This window comes from Urocitellus parryii, chromosome 6 (genome assembly GCF_045843805.1).
Source record: "Urocitellus parryii isolate mUroPar1 chromosome 6, mUroPar1.hap1, whole genome shotgun sequence".
NCBI lineage: Eukaryota > Metazoa > Chordata > Mammalia > Rodentia > Sciuridae > Urocitellus > Urocitellus parryii.
The window spans coordinates 95,325,107-95,349,607 of record NC_135536.1 but is presented as its reverse complement, the minus strand read 5'-3'; the positions used below and the strand labels follow the sequence as shown (position 1 = coordinate 95,349,607).

The 24,501-nt window shown below is 41.8% G+C and overlaps 1 protein-coding gene across 1 annotated transcript in view; it reads left to right on the top strand.

Moving 5' to 3' along the window:
• The first annotated feature begins 661 nt into the window (after positions 1-661).
• Positions 662-24,501, top strand: part of Shc4 (SHC adaptor protein 4) — a 123,970-nt gene continuing 100,130 nt past the window's right edge. Inside the window, exon 1 of the mRNA XM_026390639.2 lies at positions 662-1,246. Coding sequence (XP_026246424.1) covers positions 662-1,246 — 585 coding nt within the window. The remainder of the gene's footprint in view (positions 1,247-24,501) is intronic.

The window sequence follows — 24,501 nt, the reverse complement described above, 5'->3', positions numbered from 1 at the left end:
CTCCTGTCGCTAGTACTCCTGGCTTGTGGCCCAGAATGGGATGCAAGACCAGATCTTCCAAGAGAGGGCAGCCATCAGAATCAAAGAACCCAGACAGAAGGGCCTTTGACTCATATATACATTATATTTTTCCTCTTTAAATGAACAATCACTGGAACAGATAAAGGGTTAATAGGCCAGTCATCGCCCCGCCCTGTGGGAGCAGGTTTGAAAGTTCCTGTGAGCAGAAGGGGAGGCTGGGGGAAGGGCGGGGGGTGCGTGCTACATATTTCTGCTAGATTCCTGCAAGGCTAGAGATGCAGCTGGACCGGCTGGCCAGTGTTCTACTGGGTTCTGTGCAGAAGAGTTGGCGGTGAGGGATCCCTGTCGCTGGTAGCCTGGGTGCAGGATTTCCCAGCAAGGAATCCGAGGCGAGAGCACCGGGCCCCTGCCTCGGTCAGGGAGGGACTGAAATCAGAGATGGGGAGGCGTTTCCCCCTGGGCTGTCATCCTTAAGCGTCCGGAGCCGAGGCGGGCAAGGGTTAGAGCAGAATTAGAGAAGTGGCTGCTACGCGATTTGCGAATTGCACGGGGCGTTGAGGCATTTGATGTCCATACCGGTTATCTGCCAGACAACGAAGCGATTTATGCTACAATATCCTGTTTCAGCACTGCCAAGGCTATGCGAGAACGCGGCCAGGACAGCCTGGCAGGACTTGTGCTGTATGTAGGACTCTTTGGGCACCCCGGGATGCTGCACAGGGCCAAGTATAGCCGCTTTCGGAACGAGTCCATCACGTCTTTGGATGAAGGCAGTCCTGGAGTCTCTGTCGGGAACAAGGGCTCGCCGCAGCCACCCCACCCTGGTCTGGCACCTCACCTGCCCGCTGAAGATGCCACCTTGCCGACCCAGGAGAGCCCCACCCCACTGTGCACCTTGATCCCCCGCATGGCCAGTATGAAGCTGGCCAACCCTGCCACTTTATTGAGTCTGAAAAACTTTTGTCTGGGTACCAAAGAGGTGCCCCGGCTGAAGCTCCAGGAAAGCCAGGATCCGGATCCCAGTAGCCCGGCATCCCCTGAAAGCAGTCTGAATAAAATCGGGTCTGCACCTGCAAGGCAGCCGGACCTGTTGGGACACAGAGTGACCTCCTTAAGCCCTGATGCTTGCCCACTTCCTGGTCCTGGAGAACCAACCCCAAAAAGCAGGCAGGACAGACACTTTCTGCAGCCCCTGTTGGGGATGGGCATGAACTTCTGCGTGAGGGTAAGTCCATTTCCCTCTCTGCACTCCTGAGGACTCTGGGGGAAATAGACATTTTCCCTGATTTCTGCAAGGGGCTGCACATTACCTGCCTGGGTTCTAGATTTGAACAAGACATTGTGTAACTGGGCCAAGGGAGAGGGGAGCTGGCTTTACACATTTTCCAATAAATATCTGGCATGTACCAGAGTCATAAAGACAACCTTTGGTTCAAGGGCATGAACTGGTGCTAACTTGTAGATAGTTGCTTGTGTAGGGACAACTTTTGATACAGACAGCTGAGGTGGCACCTTCTTGTCTCCATTGGACCTAACATTGTGGCAAAAAGAGTCGAGGGTTTCAAATCTGAATAGTGATTGAGACTTGCTAGATTATAATGGCTGTTGTATTTTGGATGAATCCAATAGAAATTTCTGTTAGAGAGGAGCATGTGGTATATAAGGGAGCTTGAATTAGTTCTGAAAAAATTAATTCAACATTTAACAAACACTTCTCAAAATATGGCCGAGTCTTCAACCCTTGTGCTAGGAGGAGGTCTTAGCTCCTCGGTGCATATTTATTGCCTACACTGCAGCAAGTAGGCCTTGTCCATGGGCTACGTGCAAAATCAAGGCTCTCACTAGCCTTGCATCTGTCCTTGCCCAGTCAAGATCTGGCCCCTTGCCCTTTTAAAGCTCAGATCCCAATGAACACTTGTAAAATAATAAGAGAACAATGCTTACCTATGGATATCTAGTGTGATAATGCTGAAGGAATTCAGAAAAAGGGAAAGGTGCTTGTGATCTGGATTCATTCATGTGGTAAACCTTCAAGGGAAGGTGCATCTTGGAAAAAATATCATATCTAGAGGAGATTCGTGGAGGTGCAAGAATAGGAGCAAAGACATTGTGGTGGTGGCAGGGGACCCTCCATAGGGCTATACAGGGCTTCCTTGAAGAGAAAGGAGGATGCTGGAAAGTGGAGATAGTGGGTGATAAAGAGAGTGGCTGGTATCACAGTGCTCAAACAAACATGAATAAAGACAAGTATAGATCCTGCATAGTTTAGGGATGAGGGGCAGTTGTCCAAAGCTCTCCAATGCCAAATGAGAGGGTTGTAAACACTCTGAATGGTGAACAAGAACCCTCTCTGGTCTGTAGGCAAATCATGACTTGATGGCAGTAGTTTTAAAAGATCAGACTATTGATTTATTGGACATGAATTGAAGCAGGGAAAAATTTTCGGCTGGAAGGCCAGTGAGAAATCTTGTTATTGCTTTTGTTTGTGAACACTGAGGATGATTATTGTGAAGAGTGAAAAATTACTTTCAAATTTAAGTCTTGGAATGACATTAGCAATGCCAAAGAAAGAAAAGGAATGAATTAGGGAGGGGGATTTGTGCTAAGTGTGCTTTTGAAAGATAACATTAAAATAATATTATCTAGTGGTGCTAATATGTAGGTAGAGAACAGAATAAGACTGGCACTAAGATGAGAGTTTTGATCTGAAGGTATTGATTTGAGAGCTACTGCAATAACTGGATCACAGACAGACAAGAGGGGATCTTGAGGAAGGCCAAATAATAAATTCCGGAAGGGTTGTAGAGGGAGCAGGCTCAGGGCATCCTCAACAGATGGGCACCTGCAACCTGAAAGATAAATGTATGGAGCACTCAGTTCTTGCCTTCCAGCACAGTGAGTGGCCCATATTGGAAACACTTTAATGTGTCTACTGAAAGTTCATTTGTCAAGCTTCAGTGCGTGCCAAATCCTCGTAGGAAAACAAGTGACTCTCTTAACCCATGCTGTCTGCATCTGTCCTTCTGTGGCCTGCAGATCCTCTGCCCTCTGCTTCACCTTCCCTTCTCTCTTGTACCTCCTGCCACCTCCCCACACCCACACACCTGTACAGTTTTAAATGTGGAATAGTTGCTATGCAATCTCTATTTTCCCTGGGAAGTGATCTAGCTGGCATTTTAGGTTTTTAATGAGGTCACCAGCTGTCTTTTCATGGCAGTGATAACTGACCCCAGGAAAAGTGCTGACCCCATGACCCAAATGCACACTAGATAATGCCAATAGCTGTGATGTGACTCCAGTTACTACCTCTCTTACAAAGTCACAATACATGGAAGAGCTTACTTGAATTTTTATACAATCTTAACTTTACAATTTAGAAGGATCCTATTCATCAACTTATCAAAATCAGTGCCTCTATGAGGAAACTGTACCCTAAAGAAGTAATTTTTAAGGCCACACGTTGAGTCCAAAGCAGATTGAGATTTGGAACCTAAGTCTCCTGTGTATCATTCTTGGTGCTCTTTCCCACAGGTTCTCATCCTGATGGATGTTCTTGTCCTAAGAATCCTTTTGAGACATGAGCCTCTTTTTAAAAGCTGCAATGCCAACCTATTAATATACAGTGAAAAAATATCATACCAAGTGAACCACAAATGTGATCCATGTAACTCATCTGCAGGAAAAAGCACATAGGAAGATTTAAGTCAGTGCTTGCTTAATGATGACGTCTTTGGATCCAGAAGTCACATTCTTAATGGCTAGTGGACTGGGCGGGGAGGGGGGGCGGCGGAATTTTGTAGGCAAAATCTGCCTCATAGTCTAGTCTATATCCATGACCTGTAACTGCTCCCCTCCCTGCCGAAACTTATTTGCCAACTCATCGCTCATTTATTCAACAAGTATGGACTGTGAAACAATTATGTGGTAAGAACTATTCTAGTTTTTGTTCTGGGCATCCGTGAGCAAACCGGACCAGGTGTGAGCCCTAATGGAACTTTCATTCTAGTGCATGGAGTTGGGGCCTAATAAAACAAGCAAGTCAATGTTTCAGAGAGCAGTGAGTTCTACAGAGAGCAATGATGCAGGGTAAGTGAAACAGGTAGCACCTGAATGAAGAAGGCAGATATTCCTTCTGGGTATAAAACCGGTACTGTTATAGTTTCTTTTCGTTTTCTTGCATTTTTTCTCTTTACAATAGAGACTTTACTTTTCATCTACTCTAAGTTAGCATTGACATTGGGTTAAATGTCTTTTTAGAAAAGGACTTCCATTGGTATTATGACATAAAATTAGTAATACAGTTAAGAAGCACCATGAATCCTAAGCACCTCCCACCTGCAGAGGGAGCAGGCTCAGGGCATCCTCAACAGATAGGCACCTGCAACCTGAGTAACTTTCATTTTTAAGCTTAGACTTTGAACCCCCTGAAGTCTCTCTGGAAAGACGTCCTGGCAAACCATTGTCTGAGAGATACCAAGCCAGGAATGAGACAGTCAGGCCCTGGTTTGGGCAAAGTAGTGAGTTGGCTGAAGTCCATTAAGTGGTGTCAAATGGTGACTTTCCTTCTCATCATAAAAGTAAGTATTGTTTCTTAATGAGGTCTTCCCAAGGCACTTCAGTCATCAACAGTCACTCACTTAAAGGTCTCCAAGGTGCCCAACATAATCTGCAGTAAGTGTAGAAAATACATAATGTGATCAGCACTCTCACTCTAAAATGAGAGAATTTCCCTCTGTGTTCTTCAAAGTGTCTCCTAGCATGAGTGTTTAATGACTCCAAGACTCCTTTCTTCACATGAGAGGTGTTTAAAATGTTTAGTTCCTTTTCCCACCACACTCCAACCCTGAACCTGCTTCAAAGACTAAATAAAGCAGAAGCAAAGAAACTGACTCTGACAGAGCTTCTCCAAGTAACCTCAGAGGTTCTCACAACAATGTTCTGAAGAAGACTGTATTCTCCAGGTCAGGACACTGACACCCCAAGGGTTTGGAGTTTGCATATACATTACAACCAGTAAGCAGTAGACTGTGGATTCCTATCCAGGTTTGACTCCTGTGGTCTTCTTCCTGCATTTCACCTACCTTTGAGCAAGACTGGAAGTTCATGAATGAAATAGTGTAGATGGAGAACCATACTAGGCAGGACAGCTTTGATACAGAACCAGCCCATAGAACTTGGCATTTATTTGCACGATTCTATACTCTTCACTTCTACCCAACCATTTTCCCCAGACTGTATTAGTTTGCTATTGCTGCTATAACAAGTATCACAAACTGGGCAGCTTGCAACAACAGAAATTTATTTTCTCACAGTTCTGGAGGCGAGAAGTCCCAAGGCAAGGTATCAGCAGGGCCATGCTGTCTCTGAGGCTCTAGGGGAGGAATCCTTCCTCACCTCTTCCAACTTCTGGTGGTTGTCAGCAGTTCTTGCTGTTTCCTAGCTTGTAGATGTATCACTTCATCCTCTTCCTTGTCTTCACATAGCATTCTGCCTGTGTGTCCATGACCAAGTTTCTCTCTTCTTATAAGAACACTAGTCATTGGATTTGAGCCCATCCTAGTCAAACTTGACTCCATTTTAACTTGATTACATCTGCAAAAACCAATTTCCAAATGAGGTCACATTCACAGATTCTGGGGAGGTTAAGATCTGAACATATTTTTCCTGGGGGTTTTAGTTCAACACATAACAGTCCCCCAAAACATTTATTGCAATGTGTTTGCTTACATAGGTATCCTTGTGTTCATCAGCTTTGTGTGTAAATGCGAATTTGTCTTGAGAGATTTTCTTACCTTCCTTTGTGAATATCACATTTACTCTGACAAATCACCTTGTTCTGTCTAGTGTTGTATCTTATTTCTGAACCAATAATCTTGTATTGTCAGTATTCTAATTTCAAGACTAGATGTAGTTCACCAAACTAAAATGTTATGTCTACCTCAAATATCTTTTCCACAGGAAAGTGTAGGTCTAGAAGTTAGACAGGCTGGGTTAAAGCATGATGCTGACTGGCTGTGTGACCTTGGGTGAGTCACTTCACCTCTCTGGGGTTTCATCTTCACATACTTGAAATAAGAAGACTGAATAAAATGCTGTTTATTCTCTTGAGGTTCCAAGTCTTCTTTTCCACATGTCTGAAATCTCTTACTATTAGGACTTTTTTTTTTTTTTTGTTAGAAAGACGTCTCTGGAAGAAATAATTTTTAGCATCATCTTGTGAACAGAGAGGATAAAGAATGTCCTTCAGTTACTCTTTGAGAAACACTGAGCTGGCTTCACTGTTAAGCCAGGAAGGGATGTGTTCTAATGGCATGGATAAAGGTGGTAGATTTTAGAGGTGCGTGGAGAGGAGTCAGATTGTGGAACAACACCCAAGTGTGGGACTCCAGGGAGTGGTGGAAGGTGGGCTAGTCTAGGGGAGGCCAGGGATGGAAGAGGGGAGCGATGGTGGCAGGGATTATGGGAGCATGGCATCTCTCATCTCATGTGTTGGTCTACCAGAAGGACTGCAGGAGCAGCAGGAGTTAACCCTTCCCTGGTCTCTCTGGGCAAAAGTGCTTAGAGAAAAAGGCCCTGCCAGACAGGCAACCTGGTAATTCTAATCTTGAAAGAGGAAGGCTTGTAACTCCAGGAGACCCCTGGAGAGACAGTCCCATGGTGTACACACAGCAGGGCCAGGCAGTGTCACTCAGATGCTCACAGCTAAGGAAGGTGGCTTTCTGCCCCTGCCAACTTCCTGCTTTTCTATGTGATTGGTGATTTAGTGGGAGGTGGTGAGAGTAGGTGGAAATAATTCCAGCTAAACAGACAACTTGGCTTGAGGGTATTGCATTTCCCTCCCTGTTTCTTTGTGGGGTGTTTACGAAGTAGATTCTACTAGAACAATCTTAGGAAAATCCTGGCATGTTTGACCTGTATTTTCTTTTTTTAAGAACTTTCCATGTCCCTTGATCTGTCTAGTCCTTCCATACACCTTGACACCAGAGCAAAAGAGAGTTTCAGATATCAGTGAGTCCAAATGCTTCACTTTACAGTCAGCTCCAAACTGTTTAGTGACTTGCCCCAAACCATACGTCTCGTTAGTGGTAGAGCCCAGAAAGTTTATAGCACTCTATTTTCTACTCCTATCATGCTTATTTTTTTTCCATTCAATGTGCTATTCCAATTGTTCTCTATTTGGTTAAAATGCTGGACATGCTTTAATAAAACCAAAATTCAAACTTTTTTTCTAATAGGAAAATTGTCTTAAAATAGTAGTGAGAAGATATAAGAAAGAATGGGAGAGTGGCAAGGAGCTACTATTTTCCATTGCTATTAGAAAACATCTGATGCTGGGTAATGTATAAAGAAAAGAGGTTTTTAAGCTCACAATTTCAGAAGCTGAAAGTCCAAGATTGGGCAGCCCCATCTATTTGGTCTCTAGTGAGGGTCACTTGGCTGAATCATAACATGGTGGATGGCATCACTGTGTGAGTGCATGGGAGAGGGCGAGATCACATGGAGACAGGAAGCTTGAAAGAGTCAAGGTCCAGGCTGTCTTTTATAGCAACTCACTCTTGTGGGAACCAACTGGGACTCTGTGAGAGCTACATTAATGCCTTCTAAGGGCACGTCCTTAATGACCTACTTACCTCCCATTAGGTCCTATTTCTTAAAAGTTCCACCACCTCCCAACACTGCCACACTGGGACCAAGCTTTCTACCTACCAGCCTTTGGAATACACACTAAGACCATATCCAAACTATTGCAGAGCCCTTAGAGCACTGGCTTTGACAATTTTCCATTGTATTTAAGGAAGTTCCTGAGGGTGGTATGTGTCCATGTTGGACTAGGACTTGTACAATTATGCATGGACTGGCCTATTTCATTCATCTTCTATAACCCTCTGGGGGACATTTCTCCAATATGGCTTCTTTTCACTTCTGTTTCCTTCCTTTCTTTCTTTCTTTCTTTCTTTCTTTCTTTCTTTCTTTCTTTCTTTCTTTCTTTCTTTTTCTTTCTTTCTTTCTTTCTTTCTTTCCTCCTCCTCCTTTTCCTCCCTCTGCCCCCTCCTCCTCCTTTTCCTCCCTCTCCCCCCTCCTCCTCCTCCTTTTCCTCCCTCTCCCCCCTCCTCCTCCTCCTCCTTCTCCTCCTCCTCCTCCTCCTCCTCTTCCTTCTCCTCCTTCTCCTCCTCCTCTTCCTCCTCTTCCTCCTCCTCCTCCTCCTCCTCTTCACTGGGGATTAAGTTCAGGGATGCTTCACTACTGAACTACATCCATAGTCCTTTTCACTTTTTATTTTGAGACAGGGTCTCCCTAAGTAGTTTAGGGTCTCTTGAGATTTGAGCTAAATATTTAACTGTGGAATTCAGACATTGGAGCAGAAGCATGAGAATGAAGTAACTGGAGGTGTGAAAGCCCACTTGTGAAACAATGCACTAACTTGGGACATTTGGCAATGCCTGGAGACATTTTGGAGTGTCATAACTGGGACAGGAGAAGGGTACTACTGGCCATTAGTGGTTAGAGGCAAGGATGCAGCTGAACATCTTACAACACACAGGGAAGACCCCATAACAAAGACTCAGGAGGCCCAACATGTCAATAGTGCTGAGGCTGAAACCCCTTTTCAGTTGGATGAATTGCATAAACCTGGGATGTGGATCAGGAGGTAATGCTAATGGAAAAATAAACTAAATTCCTACAAATTCCTAAATTGCTGAGGCCGACCTTGAACTTGAGATCCTTCTGCCTCACCCTCCTGCGTTGTTGGTATTTGATTTATAGGTGTGCACCACCTTGCCCAGGTTACTTCCATTTTCATATTACTCTAAAGCCAATATTATGTAACCACATGGATGGGACTGAACCAACTGTGGAGAATGATCTAGATGATGCACACACACTCTTGAGTCAAGGCTGCTCTCTCACCCCTTCTACCAAGCTTTGCTTACTCACACCAGCTGTCTGCCCCCAGGGTGGCTAGGTTTTCATACCTACCTGGGCATGGGAATGTGAAGAAATTTCTAATCCTTTGTCTTTCACTTTCCAATTCAGACTACCTGGTAGAGAAGCTGAGAATGTCTTCTTAGGTGAACATACTCTGGCTCCTTTCTTTTATGCAAAAGGACAAAGAGTACTGGGAGGGGGGCGCTGGGTGAGACCTGGAGAGTGGGTGAGACACTCTCAGCTGAGAGTGCCTTTTTACTATCCTAACAATGTTGCAGAGTTTTTCAGAGTAGGAGTACTCCAGGATTAGTACAGACTATCTATAATTTGTGGGGCAAAAATTTCAAAAATGAAATTTCCCAGAGAAATAATGATAAGACTTGATAAGCTTTCTCTTATGGTTAGAGAGAGGATCAAGCTAAGCACAGAACTTGTGTCATAATAGCTTCCAGGTGGGGGGAGAAGAATGGATGTGGTCTAGGAGTGCTTTGGGGCACAGAAAAAAAAATTAAAAAGGAAAAAAAAATTATGAAAGGCCAAATTTGACTTTGGCCATTCCCCAAGTCCCTTTGGCATATCTTCTCCTGGCCAGCCATGACACTCTGGTAGAGCCTTCTTCCCTAAGCCTTCTCCATGGTCAGTAGGAAAGGCCTGCTTTCCTTTCTAAAGTTGCCTGCTGACATCCATGGTCAGCTCTCCTGTTTCCTCCATACAGCAGAGTGAAACATTTGCATTTTGAAAAGATGCTTATCTACTTCACAGACTCTTCTTTGTAGTATTTTCCAAGTTTGCTGAGGAGCACCTATGTCAGTTAAAAATGATCATTAAATATATAAATTTCTAGCCTCCATCCTGGACTTATGGGATCATAGTAGTTGAGGCTTGGGCCCAGACATTTGTATTTTTATAAGCTATTTATGCAATTCTGATGCACAGAAAATTTGGGTAACTGCTAAACACAGCTAGTGCAATGGTTCCCAAGTGGGGATCATTTTGCCAGTTGGGTCATTTGGCAATGCCTGGAGACATTTTGGGGTGTCATAACTGGGACAGGAGAGGGGTACTACTAGCCAGTAGTGGTAAGAGGCAAGGATGCAGCTGAACATCTTACAACACACAAGGAAGACCCCATAACAAAGACTCAGGAGGCCCAACAAACATGTCAATAGTGCTGAGGCTGAGAGACCCCATGTCAGTTGGATGAATTGCATAAACGTGGGATGTGGATCAGGATCAGGAAAAATAAGCAACCAACCAATAATTTCTATAAATATAAATTAAGCAACTTCTAATTTTCTTTACCTCATTCCCTCCACCAAGACCCTAATATAGACCCTTTCACCTTCATCATTGTAGTCACCCTTAATGGGCTTCCACATTTCCAGTTACTTCTTTCTTATGTCTCTTCCCCAATGTCTGAACTCCTCGGTTTGATATTTAGCTCAAATCTCAATATTATTATCCACCAATCTTTTCTAAGAATCTGGAATTCATATGAAATTATGTCCTCTTTTAAATGCATAGATTTTCTAAAGTTTATACTTTGCCACCTGAGTTTCCACCCCACCATACTCCTCTTGGCATCCCCTCAGGATCTTAAGCAATGGGGGTGGGAGTGGGGCAAAGGACCCTGAAGTTGCTGAGTCACCTGCAGCTCAAGACATCCATGAGCAGCAGATTCTACTTCAACTCAGGTGCACTCTGGGCTACATGGCATCTATAGGCTAGCTGGCATCCCAATTGTGGCATTACACCATTATTGGTAGCTCATTTCAGCAGTAAGAATTTTAACAACTAACAAGTAAATTTTAAGAACAGAGCCATCTTGGGTTTGGAAACTTCTAGTTACAGGGGAACACATACTATGAAGCCAGAGACTCGAGGAGAAAGACTATGTACTGTGAAGACAGTTCCAGAAATCAGACCCTCCTCCACCATGTCTTTAGATAATAATTTATATGAAATGGTGAAATGCATAATTCAAGATTAAATATTTTAACCTACTATGAATTCTAGATTCTAAAAACATTATTGCTCCACATCTCCTCTCTTAACATTGTTTTTTAAAGGTGGGTCTCAGAACTCATCTGTCCATTATACTACACCTTTCTGTTTTAAGATAAGTTCAGCTCTCCAAGGTCGTAGCACTCATCGGCAGTACAGTAAGGACTGAAGTCCAGACTTCCTGACTCTCACACCAGTGCTCTTTCCACTATGTCATGGGAATAAGACAATTCTTGCATGAGGATGTTACAACAGTAAAGAAGAGCAAAGCTGTCCACCAAATTACTGTAATATGTCAGGTTATAATAAATGGCACCAGAGTGCCAAAGGAAAACATTCTGACTGTTCAGGGAGGAAGGGGTTGGAAGGCAAGACAGGGGTGCCAGACCCATCCCAAACCCCTCACTCTTCTTATCCCACACAGCTTCTGTTGTCAAGTCCTGTTAATTCCACCTTTTGACGTTCTCCTCCATTTTCCTCCATCCTCACGGTGGCTTCTTAGGTAGGGACTATAATATGCAGTGCTTCTAAACTTGTTCCATCAGCTTCTTAAGGAACTAGTGTTGAGTGAAATATGCTGGGAAACTGCTGTTGTAGCTTTCATTAGAAACCAGAAGATGAATAATCATAATACAAGAGAGAAAACAATATATGCCCAGAGAAGATAGATACATCAGCATCAGAGAAGTAGAAGGGACTTCTAGCTGGGTGGTCAGGAAAGCCTTTCTGGGCCTTTGAGATGGTCTCTAGGGACTGGATTGAATGTGTAAACAAAGGGGTTTTCAGATGGGCAGGAAGTAGATAAGGAAATGTAAGTCGTACACAAGAGAGAACGTCACTTTTCATTTGGCCAGAGTAAAGGCTGCTTGGGAAAGACTGGTGGATAATAATATTTTGATTTGAGCTAACTATCAAACTGAGGAGTTCAGACATTGGGGCAGAGGCATGAGATTGAAGTCACTGGAGGTGTGGAAGCTCATTAGGGTGAGTACAATGATGAAGGTGAAAAAAAGGGTCTATATTAGGGTCTTGGGGGAGGGAATGAGGTAAAGAGAGAGTGGTAGAGGTATTATGGAAGAACAGTTTTATAAGGGGCACAAAGAAAGAAAGGGTGGAGTTCACCCAGTATGCCTGAGGATTTGAGGTAGCTGGCTTAGGATAGGGAGGGGGAGCCAGTGGAAGACATGGGGACCCAGGAGGAGAAGCAGCTGAGTGGGACAACCAAGGGTTCCATTTTGAACAATTTGAGATCAAGGTGGCAGAATCATCCAGATGAGAGAGATGACCAGCAGGCAGGCAGAGATCGGAGAACATCTGGCCTGATGTGTACTTTGTAGACCAAGCTTCTTTAGCTGACAGTATCTGACAACTGTCCTATTAAAATGAGAGATTTCAGGTGATTCTTAAGAGTGGTAAAAATTTTTGAGAGTGATGTATCTTTTTTAAAAAAATTCTAATTTGTTATGTATGACAGTAGAATGCATTACAATTCATATTACACATACAGAGAACAATTTTTCATATGAGAATGGTGTATCTTAATACTATGTATTAGAAGTCCTCTTCTCTGTTACTATTGAGGCTTGTTATTATAGGATATAAAAATTACATATATAATTTTAACACTTAAGTTAAAATTTGCCTAAGTGTGCTTTTGTTTTGTAAGGTCAAGGGGCCTTTATCTGAATTTTATACACAATGATTCTTTTTCCTTTTCAACTTGGGCATAAATTCTACCCACAGTACCTTATCTGCATTCCTCATTTCAGTATCTTTAAAGTGGAAGATGTCTTGGAGACATCTTCAGAGCAATCTCAGTTCTCAGTGAAGACCAGTTTCTTTTCTTTCTTTCCTTTTTAATTTTGTTGGTGGTACTGTGATTGAATACAGGGGTGCTCTATCACCCTCAGCTCTTTTTATTTTTATTTGAATTATTGAATGTCTTGTAAGTTGCTAAGGCTGACCTTGAACTTGTGATCCTCCTGACTCAGCCTCCTCTGAGCCCTTGGGATGACAAGTGTGCACCATGTGCCTGCCCAATTTTACTTTTTAAATCATGTGTTTTAGAGTAGGTGTATCTACTTCTAACTTAATGTATTTTCAAAAATAATTAGCCTTCATAAAACTTTCCAAAGCTTTTGACTTATTTTCAATTAATTACCTTTTAAACAAACTTCTCATTCATGTTTTATCAGTGTGTTTAATATCTCCTTAGATTATGTGATTTCAGCAGCAATGATTTTCAGCAGCCAGATTCTTGGAAAGCCCACAGTTCAAATTATCATAGCAGGTGTGGACACACTGGTGGCCTACTGGTTAACAATCCAGCAACATGATGTGTTGATATGTCACACAGTGCATTTCTGATTTTCATCATCACATACACCTGCTTGGTTGCATGGCTTTAATCCTTGAACACATTTTACATTAGATTTTTTTCCCCACTAAACCTGACAACATCTTACCAAGGATGAGTAGATAGCATTTAATGAATACTGTTGCACTTGCTCTCAAAATTGTTTCTATTCAGGAAAAATGATACCAAGAGAGTGTCTCAGGGCATCCTAGAAAACAACCCTGCTAGGAATACAACAGACACCCTGAGAGCCCACGCAGAATTCCAGGCAAGACCCAGCTCCAGAGGTGAAACCAAATCAGCAACTGTATCTCTTGGTATAGAGGTTAAAACTTAGAAACTCATCTAGAGCTTTCCCCTTTATAAAGAAGACCCCAAACACGTCAGTTTTGAGTTCCCTCCACTCTTAATATTTTTACCACTAAGACTAAGTGAAGAGCTTTGGGTTTTGTTTTTCTTAAAAATAACTTGCATCTTCTGGGATACCCTTTTCATCTCTGTAGTGTTTTGTGAAAACTAAAGAAATTGTAGTAAACTTTGCTACAAAGGGACATGTAATTTGTTGGCCATTCAGAGGAAATCCATGTCCTTCTCAGGTGTGATGACATTAAATATTAGAAATCCACTCTACCAAAACCCAGTGTGGTTTTACATCTCTATTTCCCCAAAACCAAGACAACTGACCCAACAAAATGGTTGTATTTTAGTTCTTATTTACCCTAATTTTCTAGGGACTCAAAGGCTTCCAGGTTCTTGGTGAAGGAGGTTTTTCTCTCATTTGGATATATTTTTTTTTTAAATAGAAGAGTCAGTTCTATTTAAATATTTAAATAATTCTATTTAAATATTTAAATATTCATCACTAGAATAACAAGTGATGACTTTTCTAGTTGTTTTTGTCTAAGATAAGTTTTTCATTATTGTGTTCTCTGAAATGTCAAAGGTAATACATGCTGATTTGGGGGACAATTTAGACAGCACAAAGGGAAGTAAGTGAAAGTTCATTCTCTAGGGTAATTGAAACTGGTAACAGTTTGTTTAATATTCTTTCACACTATTTCCCCTGTGCAATGCATATTTACATATACACACAAACAGAGCTGTGAACACAGGGAGATAATTCTGTGTGCTGGGGTTCACCATGTTTTTCCTCTGCTGACCCCACGGTGGTAATGCAGTGTCTTAAAATGGACCACACTTCTAGCTGTTCCTCTAGAGACCCAGAAGTGCTAGAGGACCCTGATGGGAGGCTGATTTGTTTGGTTTCTGAAAGGATGTTAAAGATACATTTTCTGGCCAAATTAAGAGGTACTTAAAAAGTGTTTCTGATATCTTAGAAGTTCCAAACATTGGAAATAAATGTCAAAGACTTTTCAAGTTACCTCTATGCACCCCCCAACCTCAGATTTTCCCAGCATATCCATCACAGAAAGCTCATGGGAGCCACCACTTAATACCTGTCAACACAATGCTGGACTCTCAGGACCTATGTTATATCAATGACCTCTTCTCAACCCTTCAAATACAGAGGTCAGTTTTTAAAACTATGTTAACCCATCTGAAATAGCTATAAGCGGTTCACTCAAAAACAAAGAAACCCTTATTCAACTCCAAATCTTAATTTCTTTATCTCTTATGACAAGCAGCAGTAAGTTACAGAGTTTTGCAAAAAGACAGACAAGACTGCTGGTACCATATAATTGTGCCTAGTTCCATGATAGGAGAGTTTGGGGAGGGAATGTTCTGAATGTACTCCTCAGTGAGTGGAGAGGAGGGAGAGAGCCATGCAGTGAAATTACCAACATGAAACAAATGGAAAGAGGTTCCACTTTAGAATGTGTGGTGGATTTCCAAATCTCCCTTCAGAAAAATGCAAGACTCATTTTTGAAGTCTAACTTGCCTAACTTGAGGCTGACACCTATGGATAGAGCGAGGAAGAGGAGGAAGAAGGGGAAGAAGTTTGAGGAAGGGTAAGGGAAGATGTGGGCATAGCTCTGGGAGGCCCCTGAGCCCTAGCCGGGAGTGATAGTATGCATACTCATAGGTGATGTATTTATTTATGAGTTAAATCCTGACAGTTTCTTTCCAGAAAGGTCCTAGGTGGCCCACCTGATAATGAGGTAATGCTTCCTACACACACTGAGCCACTCTGGGGAGTGAAAGAACAGAAATGTGAGTCACCACCCAGCTGTTTAAGAGGAGGCTGTTTCTTCTGAATAAAATGCTACCAGCGCTCACAGCAGGAGTCCAGGCAGCAGAAGGCTCACTTTCTTGACATTGCCAGGCAGTCAGTGGGTTTTTCAGGTAATTGAAGATTCTCCTTTTAAAGGCAACCTTTTTTGCTGTTTGTTTGTTTGGGTTACCAGGGACTGAATCAAGGAGATGTTAACCGCTGAGCCACATCCCAGGACCTTTTTTTTAAAAAAATTAATTAATTTATTTAAATTAGGTATATATGACAGCAGAATGCATTTTGATTCATTGTACACAACAGCAGCACAACTTTACATTTCTATGGTTATACACAATGTAGCGTCACACCATATGTGCAGTCATTGTACCTAGGGTAATGATGTCCATCTCATTCCACCATCTTTCTTGTCCCCTTGCACCCCCCCTACCCTCACTCCCCTTTATCCAATCAAAGTTCCTCCATTTTTTCCCATGCCTCCCCTCTCCCCATTATGGATCAGCCTCCACTTATCAGAAAGAACATTTCGCCTTTGGTTTTTGGGGATTGGCTTACTTCGCTTAGCATGATATTCTCCAACTTTATCTCTTTACTTGCAAATACCATAATTTTATTTTCTTTTAATGCTGAGTCATATTCCATTGTGTATATATACCACAGTTTATTTATCCATTCATCTATTGAAGGGCATCTAGGTGGCTTCCACAGTTTAGTTATTGTAAATTGAGCTGCTATGAACATTGGTGTGGCTGTGTCACTATAGTATGCTGATTTTTATGTTTTATTTTGAGACAGCCTCTTGCTGAGTTGCTTGGGGCCTTGCTAAGTTGCTGAGGCTGGCTCTGAACTTTCAATTCTCCTGCCTCAGCCTCCCAAGTCAGTGGGATTATAGGCATGTGCCACGGTGCCTGGCTAGAAGATGGTCCTTAAAAACTTAAAATATCTTACATGGAAACCTCTATGTGATGACGACAATGTGCTTCTTTCTTGTCATAGATGATTGATACTAAATGAAAAAAAAATGAGGGAAAATGCCATATTTTTTCTATGTCTGTGGCTTATATTTTTATAGAGATAATTCTTATACCCTGAAATTCACCATTTAAATATACAATTCTGTTTTTTAAATATATTCATAGAGTTGTATGATCATTACCACTCTCTATTTGGAGGAAATTTCCTTATTCCAAAAGAAGTCCCATACCATTAACAGTCATCCTTGTTCCCTTCCCCAACAGCCGCTAATCTACTTTCCATCCCTGTGGATTCGCCTCCTCTAGATATTCCATGTAAATGGAATTATAGAAAATGTAGTTTTCTTATGTCTGGCTGTTTTCACTGAGCAAGTTTTTAAGGCTCATTCTTTACTTTTGTTAAAAAAAAAGTTTACAGTACTGGGGATTGAACCCAGAGGTGCTTTTAATTTTTTATATTGAGACAGGGTCACCCTAAGTTGCTGAGGCTGGTCTTCAACTCATGATCCTGCCTCAGCCTCCCAAATTGCTGGGATTATACTAAGGTTCATTCTTTTCTCTCTCTCTCTCTCTCTCTCTCTCTCTCTCTCTCTCTCTCAGTACCAGTGATTGAATCCAGGGGTGCTTAACCACTGAGCAACATCCCCAGCTCTCTTTTATATTTTATTTAGAGACATAGTCTTGCTGAGTTGCTTAGGGCCTTGTTAAGTTGCTGAGGCTGGCTTTGAACTCACTATCCTCCTGTCTCAGCCTCCTGAGCTGCTGGGATTACAGATGTGTGCTACCATGCCCAACCAGGGACATTCTTGTAGTATGTATCAGTACTTCATTTTAAAAAAATGGTGAATATGGGCTGGGATTGTGGCTCAGCGGTAGAGCGCTTGCCTAGCACGTTCAAGGCCCTGGGTTCGATTCTCAGCACCACATAAAAATAAACAAAATAAAACTATTGTGTCCAACCAAAGAATAAATATTTTAAAAAATTGCTCTATAATATGCCATTGTATGGATGTACCATATTTTGTTTATTTATTCATTCATCAATTGATGAACCTTTGGGTTATTTCCACTTTTTAGCAACTGTGAATAATACTGCAATGAGCATTTCATGTATAATGTTTTTTTTTCACATTGTCGATGGACCTTTATTTTTTATTTATTTACTTATATGTGGTGCTGAGAATTGAACCCAGTGCCTCACACATGCTAGGCAAGCACTCTACCACTGAGCCACAACTCCAGCCCCTCATGTATCAGTTTTCATAAGCACATGTGCTCCTAACTTCCTTAGGCATATACCTAGGAGTGGATACTGACTGAAATTTAATTTCCTTTTTTTTTTTTTTTTTCTTTTTCTGGTGGAAGTAAAACCTTTGTGCTGACAGTCATGGTGCTGTATCAGGTCTAGGCAAGTCTTCAGGTGTGGAATGGATTTGTTGCCCCTGAACTTTGGGTCCCCCAAAGGACTGAGCTTTTTGAGTTTAAATATCTGCTTTTGAAAAGTTTTCAGATTTCTTCTGTTTAATCAGCTGTCACTTTTTGCTTTTGACAGTGAGTCTGTCTCCTGGAGGACCCAGCATTTCAACCTGGGCTTCTGAGCTCTAGAGTAAAAAAAAAAAAAAAAAAAAACTGTTAAAATTGTTATCTACATCAGAAGTAAATGGGAGTCTGGGGATGAAGCTCAGTGGTATAGCACTTAGCTAGCATGCACCAGGCCCTGGGTTCAATTCCCAGCACCACAAAAAGAGTAAATGGGTTCTGAGTTAAGGGCTAAGGTGTTTTGCTAGGAAAACACAAGCAGAAGCGTTAGTGTGGACTGGGTAGTGTTTTGGATGATTACTTTTTTGTGTTTTCTAGCATGCTTAGGACATTTGGCATTGTTAGGTCTAGGATTTTCAGTTAAGATTTTATCATATAAAGCCTCTAATTTCAGATAATCGGGATTCAACTGTTACTTCTGCTGACACATAGGAAAGTCTGTGTAATTAAGCTCTCCTTTGGTAGGAAAGGAAATGCAGAGATGTCCAGAAGTGGTGACTGTCATCTGCAAAGCACAGGTTAAAAATCCCCCTTATTATTTTGGATTAGGGCATCATAAAAGTTCAACTATGAAGTTTAAATCAAATAACTGGAGTTTAAACAAGGCAGAAGTTTGCCTTTTTGCTTGGTGAAAAAAAAAAGTCCATAGTTGCATGGATCAGGGGTGCATGGTTATCCAGTCATCAGTAACCCTGACTCCTTCCTTTTTTCCGTTTTGCCATCCTTAATGCATGGCTTACATCCTCAGGCTCACTCTAGATTGCAATATGGCTGCTGGAGCACCTTCCCCATGTTTGTCTTCCAGGCAGCGGGAAGAATAAAAGACAAGGACAAAATGTTATACCTCGTGGCTGAGTAAATCCTGTTTTCAATAGTTTTCCCTGAAGTCTTACCCAACGTCATCCTCTTACAACTCATTGGTCTTCTGGCTTCAAGGGAAGCTAGAAAAGGGTAGTTTTAAAGCTAGGTACATTGGAGGTTCTGTTAGTAAGGAGAAAAGGAATAAGGGGGAAAGATATTGGAAGGAAACCCAGAATCTCTGTCTTGGCTCCTTACAGCTCATGGTGTAAGATGGATGAGGCAAAGGAAAGTTATCGCAGTGTTATACACTGCACACACTGCTGTGTAGAGCTACTCAAGGGCCCATCCCAGGACCATTTCAAAGTTTGTAGGCTTAGATAGTTGAAAATGTGAAGAGACAGTTTCCCAGAGAAGACATAAGAATAGCGAAAGGCATATAGACATCAACATCACTAGTCATCAGGGAAATGAAAACCCAATCCACAATGAGATAACACCTCACACCTGTTAGAATGGCTGTTATCCAAAAGGCAAGAGGTAACAAGTGTTGGCAAGAGTTTGAAGAAAAGGGAACCTTGTATGTTGTTGGTAGTGATGTAATTTGGCACAAGCATTTTAGGGGTTCTTCAAAAGATTATAAAAAGAGCTACTATATGATCCAGCAGTCCTTCTTCTGTGTATGCGCCCAAAGGAAATAAAATCAGTACCTCATAGAGATCTGTATTTCTATGTTCATTATAGCGTTATTTAAAGTAGCCCAAGATATATAAACAACTGAAGTATCCACAGATGGAAGAATGGGTAAAGAAATTATATTATAGATATATGTATATGCACACACATATATGCAATAGAATATTATTCAGCCTTAAAAAGGAGATTCTACCTATTGTAACAACATGGATGAGCCTGGAGGACATTATGTTAAGTAAAATATGCAGGCACAGAAAGAAACAAATTGTATGATCTCACATGTGGAACCTTTAAAAAAATGGAATATATAGTAGTGGCAAATACAGTGGTGGAGAAGGCAAGGAAATCAGGGGGTGTATGTGAAGGGGTATAAACTTGCAGTTAAGTAGGATGAATAGGTCTACAGATCTAATAACCTGCGTGAGAACTAAAGCTAACAAGATTGTATTATATACTGAAAATTTGCTAAGGGAGTGGATTTTGGGTCCTCTTACTGCAAATGCCCCCCCCCAAAAAAAAGATTGTTGGAAGATGATTGAATTGTCCATCTCAGTTCTTCAGTGGGAGAATCACAGGATTTTCTGGAAGATATGAGATTTCAGAAGAATGTTAAAGGAAGTGATTCTCGGAATAAACCCCCTTAAGGTATGATGGGAATGGCTGGCTTGGAGCCAGGACAGTGTTACTTGCTCTTCTTTGTTCCCTTGTTATACTCATGAATGCCATTGGTCGTGGGTAGCCAGGGCAATCGTGGGTGGTTCAGAGTGCCGTTGATAGCTGGGCAGGGAAGGAAGCTGCTTGACTTCCATGAGAATGTCAAACCTGAAACAGACTCCTCATTATTAGCTGTAACTCCCTATCCTCTCCCTATCCCTAGAGTCTTGTGTGAGCATTCTTATCTTTTTAAGTTCCTTATGTTAAACTATAGATTCTTCTAGAAAGCTATTACTTAATGTCATAATAAATACTACTAGCAATCCACCTCATGCTATTGTATTATATCCTGAAAATTCGCTAAGAGAGTGGATTTGGAGTCCTTTTACTCCAAAGGTAACCACTTATATGAAGAGAAAATGTTATTTTTCACTTTGAAAGTTTCTTGATGTGGGCATTTGGGAGAATCTGACTCATTATTAACACAATTTATTTGAATCAGGTCTTACATATCTCATGGCTATTTCCACTCCTACCTCCCCCAGAGACTGTGAACTCACCAATATTTCTCCTCCCTCCTGTTATTTTCAACCTTTTAAACACACAAACATGCTCAAGTCTGTTCCAGTCTTAAAATTACTTCTCTCCTTAGCTTGAATTTCCTCTTTTGTTAACATATAAATTCCTCAAAACAAAAACAAAGCAAAAGCACTATACCCACTGGCTTGCTTCCTTGCCTGTATATCAACTTCTAAATCTCCTTCTGTCTGGCTTCTTCCTTTACTCCTCTCCTGTTATTACTTCACTAAAGCCAACAGAGAAAGCCAACGGTTGCTAGATTCCAGGGGATGTTTTCCAGGCCCTTGTCCTATTGGCCATCTGCACCGCCCGACATTCAGCTACCAGCCTCTTCCTCCAGGAGCTCTAGTGCCTTTGACTTCTCTGCCATATTGTGCCCTTCTGGTTCTTGTACTTTTCTGGCTTTCGCTTTGTGTCTTTAGTAGACTCTACTCTGCCTACCCTTTAAATGCTGAGTGATATCATTTATTTCTTTTCATCTATGAAAAGTAGAGGAGTTGGAATGAATGATTTCTAAGATCCTTTCAAGCTTTAGTATTCTCTAAAGTCATATCAGGAGTTAGAATTCCCTGACTTGAATTACAGAATGTTCTTGTGTTTCATGTAAAAAGAAATGTAGTGACAGATGACTTCACAATTGGGCTGTAATTCTGCAAAGGCATATTGTTGGCTGCTTCTTTTTGAGAGAAATCATAAAAGCTGGAAACTAGTATGGCATCATTCAGCAGTTTATCATCATGTGGGAGACTGACTAATGCAAGGCACAGTTTCACCATAATGAACACTGACCATTGTGTAGGAGTTGAGTTCTGGGACTTGGAGGGAAAATGGTATGTGAATGAGTTCTTTGGCCACCATGGCCTCCAGTCATTGACCACACACAGGTCATGGTGAAATCCTAGATGACTGGGAAGATTGGAGCCACCATTGTACTGACACTCCCCCTGGAGATATGATGTTTGACTAAACATGGCAAATGGTGACAAATATTTTGACTTTTTCCAATTTGCCCTTTTCAATAAAGCTTAATTAAATGTAACTTCAGGTCTTAATAGTAATTTATTTATATATACTGCTATCCAAGATTTCAGATTGTTTACTCAAAGCAGGGTTTAATACGACAAGGAGGGGCAGGAGCAAAATCTTAAGGGTATTTGAGCCTTTTTTAAAGAGAGAAGGGTGTAGACACCTTGGGGTAGGAAGGGGAATGGAAGACAGAGTTTGATGAAGCTTCTATCATTTGTCTATCTTGCATAAGTACTTGCAGATGCTCTCATTTGTGAGTGTGCAAAATTCCTTCAGTAAGTATTTAATTCAGTCAGATACTCTAGATCCTAGGCACTCAAGGCTGAGTTAGAAGTGTGTGATTTGGGGGGTGTAGGGTATAATTTTCTATTTTTGGAGTCCATGCAGAATTGAGATATAAGGTTATATAAAAAAGATTCCATTTTAAGTGAATTATGGGTTGTCATAATTCACTTAAAATGGACATTACCATTATAGGTAATACACACATTACCATTAGTAGGTTAGATTATATCCCCTACTTAATTAGACAAGGTTACAAAATATAATCAGTAGGTCATTCTCTAAGCCATGGGAGTGATTCCCTAAGTTGTGGCATTTCCTTGGCTACAAGGAAATATAGCAGAAACCATATTAAGGCTACAACCAATAAGATGGTGGATATGTTGGGCCATTGAGACTATGGACAGGGCTCTACTCCATTAGCTCTAGTGTACACCTATAGCACCCTTATTCAAAAGTGTCTGGGCCCACACCTCTGCAGCTCTGTGATGAGATGCAGGGCTGCTGCACCTTGGCATCTCTTCCTGGAAGCCTTAGAACACCAGATGGGCTCCCAATGTAGGGTCTGAGAATTGCATTGGCTATCTACGCAATAGAGTTGCTGGCTTTTTGCCTAACCTTTCAGAGCAAAGGACATCCAGCAAGACTCTCCTGGGGAGCATATTAACTTCTGTGAGTCACTGCTTTTCCATCTCATTTATGATTCATGACTGAGGCTATATTTTTAGCTTTTATTTATTTGGGTCTGAGAAGTGGGCTGGGTGGCAGTGTAGTTCAGAATCTCACGGAAGAATGAGGAGAAATTGGCATCACACTTAAGCCAGGGTTGCATGAAATTTGGTTATAATACTCAGACATTCAGCAAACCTTAATTGAAAGCCTACTATGTGCCACAAACTGTACTGGACTCTAAGACTGTAAGGATAAATGAGACTCAGCTTCTGCCTTCCATGAGCTCAATGAACTGTGTGGGCAGATGGCTTCCTGGATAATTAATGTAGTGTAACACCCGCCAATATGCCCAGACATATCTCTAGACTTCATGTGTATTAAAGTGTTTGGAATTTTTGAAGCGCCCCTTATCCTTGCCCTTATTCTTGCACATGCTAGATTCATTGCAGGGGAATTCCTCTTCCAACCTCTTGCTTGCTCTTCCTCACTCAGCATGCCTTCTGAAAAATCTTCCCTGTCCCCCGAGGCTGACCTGGAGTCCCTCCTATATGGTCCCTTGCATCATAGCACTATCCCACTTCTATACAGAGTGCTCTTATTGAGGTCCCCTCAAAGTAGTTGAGGCTGATTCATCAGCTTCCCAAACTAAGGCAGGTGGAACTGAAGACAAGCAGGAAGAACAACATTGTCACTCCAATGTAATAACTACCACCTGCTGAGTCCTTTCGATATGCCAATCACCGTGCTTAACACGGCACATGTTATCACCTTATTGGATCCTCATGATAACCTTAGGAGACAGATACATTTTTATATCTATATTACAGGTGAGGAAACCGGGGCTTTGAGATCTGTAGTTATTTGCCCTGGGTTTCACAGCTAGTCCATGCAAAGCTGAGATTCAAACCCAGGCCTGTCCGACTTTCAAAGCCCACGCTCCTAGACTCCATGCTGTGTTTCTTCTTCCCTTTGATGGTTTCCATCTCAGTCAAGATGGGCCAGGTCATTCTGTGTTAACAGATATTCTCAGCATCTCCGTATTTTTTGCTTTAGCCAAACGTTCTAGCACATTGGCTGGGACTCGGCTCTGTCATCAGTCACCTGGGCTCAGGACAGCTTCCCAATTGCAAGGAAAAGGAGATAGGAATGATCAGTCCCATCGTGATGTCACTGTCAACTGAGGAGCCTCGTCCAACTTCGGAGAGGCTAGAGAAGTACGATCCTACTAAGTGCAGGGACACTAAAAGATTGGAAATATTTGTGGATCTGCACCAATGATTCCCACCTATACGAAAGAAAGGAGTGGGGGGGAGTAGAAAAATGAAAATAAAAGAGAAGGATAAAGTGTCCAGAGGAATGAGAGCATTCCAGGAAATAAGAAAAGCCTCTTTAACCTTAAGTCCCTGATTAAACAGCTGCTGGGATCAATTATTCAGTTGTTCCTCCTGTAAATAGCACTGTTAAGGCTGCCTCTCTTCTGAATGTATTAATGCCTTGACACAACTTGGGATTTCCCTGGGTCCATCAGGGGAGAATAGTCAATTGCTATCACAAAAGCAACTTAATCTGAGTAAGGCAAGCTTTTGCAAGCCAGTGTTTCAGCTCTTGTTTTCATTATGAGGAACCAGTCCTACCAGGTTGGAGACTTTCCTCAAGAACAATAGAGAATAGCATTCTTGGTCTCCTAGGATTAGGCTTCCACAGTGATAAAAATCTCTTAAAAGTTTACTTAGTTGAGCGGACATAGAACCCACCTTTGCTTCTCCCTCAAAGACTTGAG